This window comes from Mesocricetus auratus, unplaced genomic scaffold (genome assembly GCF_017639785.1).
Source record: "Mesocricetus auratus isolate SY011 unplaced genomic scaffold, BCM_Maur_2.0 Super-Scaffold_100013, whole genome shotgun sequence".
Taxonomy (NCBI): domain Eukaryota; kingdom Metazoa; phylum Chordata; class Mammalia; order Rodentia; family Cricetidae; genus Mesocricetus; species Mesocricetus auratus.
In genome coordinates this window covers 13,420,202-13,426,320 of record NW_024429196.1, presented here as the reverse complement: position 1 = coordinate 13,426,320, position 6,119 = coordinate 13,420,202, and the positions used below count along the sequence as shown (strand labels likewise).

The window sequence follows — 6,119 nt, the reverse complement described above, 5'->3', positions numbered from 1 at the left end:
ACGCACACACACACACATACACGCACACACACATACACGCGCACACACATACACGCGCACACACACACACACACGCACACACACACACACACACACACACACTAAATTTTAAAGCAGCGACATAGAATTCACAATTTACGTTTCATTTCTGAATGGCTCAGAGCTGAGCTCTGCTTAGTGACCATGTAGATCACTGCAGCAATCAGCAAGCAAAGCCTTCAGTTGTTTGGAAGTAAAGCTGATCGCATGGAAATAACACATACGTTCCGGAAAAACGAACCCAGGATGGAAACCAAAAAACTTTTTAGGATTTTCTTTATTATATTTTGGTTTGTGTACATGTGCACACACATGTGGGGATCATTCCTCTTCTTCCACCATGTAAGTTTCAGGAATGGAACTCAGGTTGGGCTTGGGGACAGACACCCCTATCCACTGACCCATCTTTCTGGCCAAAATTTTTAAGTTAATAATAAAAATAGAGTCCAAAGGTCTAAAATGCATATGTTAGAGAATGAAAGAATGGAATCCTGGAAAAACAACAATCTAAGCAATTACATTAGGGATTTTAAAAATATACAACCAACTTAATCCAAAAACATAATTAATTCAAGGGCAGACTGAAATACAATCATTTGAGCCTTGAACCAGACTTTCAAACTGCCCAAAAGATGGTGTTGACAGTTTTAATAATATACTGACTCTTACTTTGCTGTGAGAAACTACAAAAAAAAAGTGTGTTTTCTTCAGACCTTTACTGACAGCATATTCTGTGTAAGAAAAATCACATCCAGCCCGGCACGGTGGCAAACACCTGTAGTCTCAACACTGGGAAGGCGGAGAAGGTGGACCTCTGTGTTCCTGACCAGCCTGGTTTGCATAGCAAGTTCTAGGACAGCCAGGGCTATATAGTGAGACCATGTATAAAACAAGAAAGAAAATCACATCACTGATGGCAGTGACTTATGGCATTACCTCTACTGCACCATCTGTGGTCATACCTACCGGCAGTGTCTGATGACTACATTACACTTCTGTACTGCAGTCAGCTCAAAGCATTTGCATACTGAGTATGCATTATTACAAGCTCCTGTAATGAGGGAACGCAGGCCCCTGTGATATGTTGAGTATAAAGTTATATAGATATAGAATTTTGTGATACAGGAGAATTTTAAAGCTTTTTTTTCATAAAAAAGTGTTTCGGGCCTGACAGCATTGAGAATCTGTGGCTCCAGTAACTTCGGAGGTCATCAAATCTTAACACGTTCAGGTTTTATGGAAGCAGTACTTATTGCAACACTAGGAAGTACCGCTGTCACTGTTTATATGAGGCGCTAACTCCGAAGTTACAGAGTCTAATATGCTACATACCTGGGAAGTGCAGTCGCGGACCAACTCAAAGCACCTCGGCACCCACCAGGGCCTTCACTCAAGCAAGGAGAGGAGAGCAGCAACACTGCTGTCCCTGGAGTTCCTGAGTGCTACCTGCGCGCACAAGCAAGGCCGGCTGCCATCAGCGTTCCCAAAAAGGTCATCCCCACAGCAGCAAAGAGGAAAGGGGGAAGGACTGTGCAAACAGAGTCCAATTTTTAAAAGACAGGACTAGATAGTATATAAATGGGCGACATTTTAAAACAGAGTAAGCTCCCAACAGTGCAAAGTTCACCAAAACAATTTTTATTTCCAGTGTTTAATTGGGTATGCACACAGGCATGACACAGGTTTGGATTTAAGTCCTCATGCAGAATTATATTCTTCTCAGTACGAACCGGTTCCATCCAGGATCCACTATCTACACACCTATGTTACAACATTTATATCAAATCTGGTATCTGAAGAAAAGATACATAGAATATGTTCATTTAAGTTATTACGTATTTTACAGAAAGATTAAAAATTCAAGTCACACAAAACTCAAAAATTGTATTAAAAGTTTGAATATAAAACTCAGATCCATCTGGAATGACTGAAGAATGGAAGTTCTGTACCCACCTGTGTTAAAACTGGTAAATGTGATGAAATTTGTTACGGATAAAACGCATTCATTTATTCAGTGTAAGTTATCTAATTTCAACAGTATGGCACCCTAAAAATCAAATGGACTTTTATCACGAGGCACTTTTGTTAGTGAGGAACTGAAAGAACAATTCTGCTGCATGAGTCAGCGAGCTTTCCTCAGTGATTTGGGGAATACACTATGTAGTAAGTTGCAACAAACACCTTGCTTATTTGTATACAACTATCTGATACACTTTTAAATGTGTGTGTGTGTGTGTGTGTGTGTGTGTGTGTGTGTGTGTGTGTGTGTTCTTCTGGCTGTAGTAATGCACTGTAAAGCTATTTCACAGTGCAAAATGGTGAATCCAGCCCAAACCAAGGCTGCATAATAACAATTCTGGTACAAGAAAAATATTTACAGAGTTACTGGACTGTGTAACAGTATTTTCTTCTTGTTATAGTGGATAGACCCAGCTTACAGACAGGGAGGAGACTCTGCTTTCCTGCTGGGACTCTCAGACAGTTTGTGAGGGTGGGTGTTGGCTGCAGAACTAGCGTTTTGGCTCATGTTCTGGAAGCTTTCTCCATTTATTTGGTCAGGTGACTGTGGTGGTGTGGAAACAGTGGGTCCGCTGGTTGAAGCCAAGGTACTAGCAGCATCCCTGACTTCGGGCTGCTGAGAGAGTGGTGCGTGGGTGCTGGCGGGTGTGCCCAGCACGCTGGGGCTCTCGGCCTGTGACTGGCAGCCTTCGCCTCGGCTCAGGTCGGAGGCGCTGGTGCGGATGCGCTCCCTGGCCAGCCAGTCTGAGATGGAGAGGTCCTGGGCCGAGCACTTGGGTTTTAACCGATTCACAGCTGAAAGTTCGGACTCTTTGTCTGCATTCTGCTCCTGCGCTTTCCAGAAACTCAGGACGCTGATTTCAGTAGCGTCTCTGTGCCCTCCTAGTGTGTGTCTGCGTTTGATGTTTTTCCTTTTCCCTGTCTCGGCAGTAGGTTTTTGATTCCCAACTCCGAACATGTCGTCCGCGGGTGCCCTGGGTCTCAGTTTTAAGCGATCTGCTATCTTTGTTTTCCAAGTGGCCTCCTGCTTTTCGGATTCACTTCTGCTGGGTGTCAGGAGGCTCCCTGTCGACTTGCCCTTCTTCATGACGTCAAACACTTTGGCCAGGGCAGGAGTTTCTTTCTCGGTCCTGGAGTCTCCAGGACTCCCACTATCTGACTTGAAGCGAGCAGACTTCTTCCTGGACAGCGTGTCACATTCGATCAGCCTGTGGGAACTGAACTGCTGCCGACGGCTGTCTAAACTCGGTGTGAGGCTTCCCTCGGTGCAGCTGGCCTCACTGCCTTCCGAGTTCCTGCGGCTCGCCCTGGCAACCTCCTGCAACTTCCCTCGGAACAGGCGGTCTGAAGTCAGGGCGGTGGGGAACACTGGGAAGTCGCTCTCACTGTCGGTCTCCACTGGCCGCCCTTCACTCACCAGTTCACTCCTCTCGTCGTCAGCCTCGTCCCCCTTGCTCTCTGCCACGGACTGCACTTCAGGGCTCAGGCGGCTGGAGTCCAGGCTGGTCAAGTAGGTAGCCGATGATGTGGTAGAATAATCTGAGGTGATGGTGCCGGTATTGGCCAAAAACTCACTGTGCTTGGTTTCTGGACTGGTTGACTTTTTAGTGGAGGACCTCGCCAGCGAAGCCTGGGAAGATGTGCTAAGCAGAGTGCCCGTGTCAGACCCTGTTTCTTCACAGTGGGGCTTCTGTGTCAGAAGTGATCTGGGGCTCTCCTTCAGCATGGCCAGGCGGCAGCTGAGAGTTGGGGACCTGTTGCGTTTGGAGCTGTGTGGTGGGGAGGGTTCTTCGGATGGCGTGGTCTTCTCCTCCTTCGCGGCACCCGTGTCTTCCTTGGCATTACTGTCTTTGGAAATGACAGTCCTCTGCCTCCTGCCTGACGTCTCACTTTCTCTTCTGGACTCTTCTTTAATCTCATTGTGGCTCTGTTCCACACTCTCCTTCTTAAAAAACACGCTGTCCAGCTCATCTTCGGAGCTGCTGGGCTGGGCTTTCTCTTTGGGCTTTTTCCTCTTACGACTAGCAGCTGCGAAGATGGAGGACACCAGCAGCTCCCTGCTATACTGATCCTTCCCTGATCCCCAAGAGCCCTAGGAAACAAGCAGAAAAATGAGGCTGTGAACACTGTCCAGGCCTGCTCAGGGCTGGCTTGTCCCCAGATATTTCTACCAAAGCTCCAGATGCATCCACAACATAGCCTTTACTTTTTTAATACTCCCTGTTGAACTTGTATCCATGTTAGCTTTTTATCTAATCACCAGTCCCATGTCTTGCCACATCATAACAAATACATCTCTCTTGTGAGGAAATACTTCATGCTTAGGGATAATGAGGATTCCCAATTCTCATTAATTTCCCCACATCCATAATGCTCAAATATTCCCACTTCCTTTATCTGGTCTACAAGTAGAAGAGTTAAGCAGTATTCTTCCAGGTGTGATGGTGTTCACACCTGCAGTCATACCACTCAGGAGGCTGTCAGGAAGAGGACAAGTTCCAAGGCTACTTCAACTACAAAATGGGATTCTGCCTCAAACACCCAAAAGGGAAAATAGGTAAATGCCATTCTGACAGTTTAATATTCAAACATGATTAGGCTTGCACGGTTGAATTCAATTTTCTAATTGTGGAAAATATGTGGTACAGGCACTGTACCTGAGGCACTCATTCAGCTAAGGGAAGTCTGGCTCCCATTAGTTCACCAAAACTGGATCTTCAGGGATTTGCCTTGGGCAAATCAGGTTAGTAAAAGCTTCATTCATCTCGTGCAACAGCAAAGTAGAAAATTCAAATGATATGAGGTTACTCAAAAAAGTTGTAAATCCTTGCCACAAAATACTCCAGTGCATTGTTATTGTAAAAGTCACTTGCTATATAGCTGAAGTTCTGATGCCAACTATTTAATTAGTTTATTCAGACTGTCTGCCTGCTAAGTAAGGTTGGTGGGCAGGTGAGTAAGTCCTTGTCTTTGTAATACAACCTTCAGTAAAGACAGCCTAGTAGAAGACATGTGGAGTAATGGATCAGAAAATGTATCTCTTTATTAAAAAGAAAATTTTAAATCTTAAATAAGCCAGACTGCTCTCCTAAGGTCTTTTGAAAGGCTGTTGTATTGAAAACAACAAATCACAGATCAGTAGGCTTATGCTTTTATATGCTATAAAGGATTTCTCAATCACTCAGTGCATCTCCTTAACCCTGGTGGACCATGGCTGAAACTGGGCTGAGTCGGGGGACCTGGTCTCTTGTCTGCTCTGCAGGGCACAGGATTCACTTTCAAATCTCAATTTTACTGTTCATAGAAGTACCTCAATTATATCATCTTTAAAATTCTCTGTGTGTTGGGGAAAACGACTCTACTTTTTTACAATTTGGAAAACAGTAAAAATCCAAGCATCTGTTACAGGCATAGTACAAAACAATGTAAGATAGACATACAGGGAAAGAGGGGTGTATGTCTAGTGAGAGGGGGTAGGAATTTCAAGCATGTCTTTCTGATTTCAAAGCTTATCGTCTGTAGCTGGGTATAAAGATGCACGTGGGGAGCTGAGGCTGGGAGACTGTGTCCCAGGCTAGCATGGCCTACACGGTGAAACCCTGTTTCAAACAAAATTCTGTCAAAAGAGGTTTAAGAAGTGTTCTGGATCTAGAAAGACTAGGGAGGCATGCAACTGAATGTAAGCAATAATTTCTGATTATTCCTGAACAAGAGGTTAAAGGAATACTCAGGTAATTGGGAAAATTTGCATTTATCATGTTTATATTAGTACCCTGACTATGAGGATTTGGCTGTGATTATGTAGAGAATGTTCTTGTTCATAGGAGACAGGGACTGCATTATTTAGGGTGGTGTCATCTGTACTATAATTAGCTAAGTAAATCTGTGAGGGTGCGCATGGAGCAAGTGCATGTGTATACACACACACACACACACACACACACACACACACACACACACACACACACACACACAACACACACACACAAATTTACTACAAAGTGAGTTCCGGGACAGCCAGGGCTGTTACAAAGAGAAACCCTGTCTCGAAAAACAAACAA

General features: G+C 44.6%; 1 protein-coding gene across 9 annotated transcripts in view; it reads right to left on the bottom strand.

Moving 5' to 3' along the window:
• Positions 1-1,661: 1,661 nt before the first annotated feature.
• Arhgap21 (Rho GTPase activating protein 21) overlaps positions 1,662-6,119 on the bottom strand; it is a 116,906-nt gene continuing 112,448 nt past the window's right edge. For all 9 annotated transcript variants that reach the window (XM_013122517.3, XM_021234456.2, XM_005082694.4 and 6 more), the window contains one exon: positions 1,662-4,150. In XM_013122517.3, the coding sequence (XP_012977971.1) occupies positions 2,474-4,150 (1,677 nt within the window). In that variant the 3' untranslated portion in view covers positions 1,662-2,473. The remainder of the gene's footprint in view (positions 4,151-6,119) is intronic.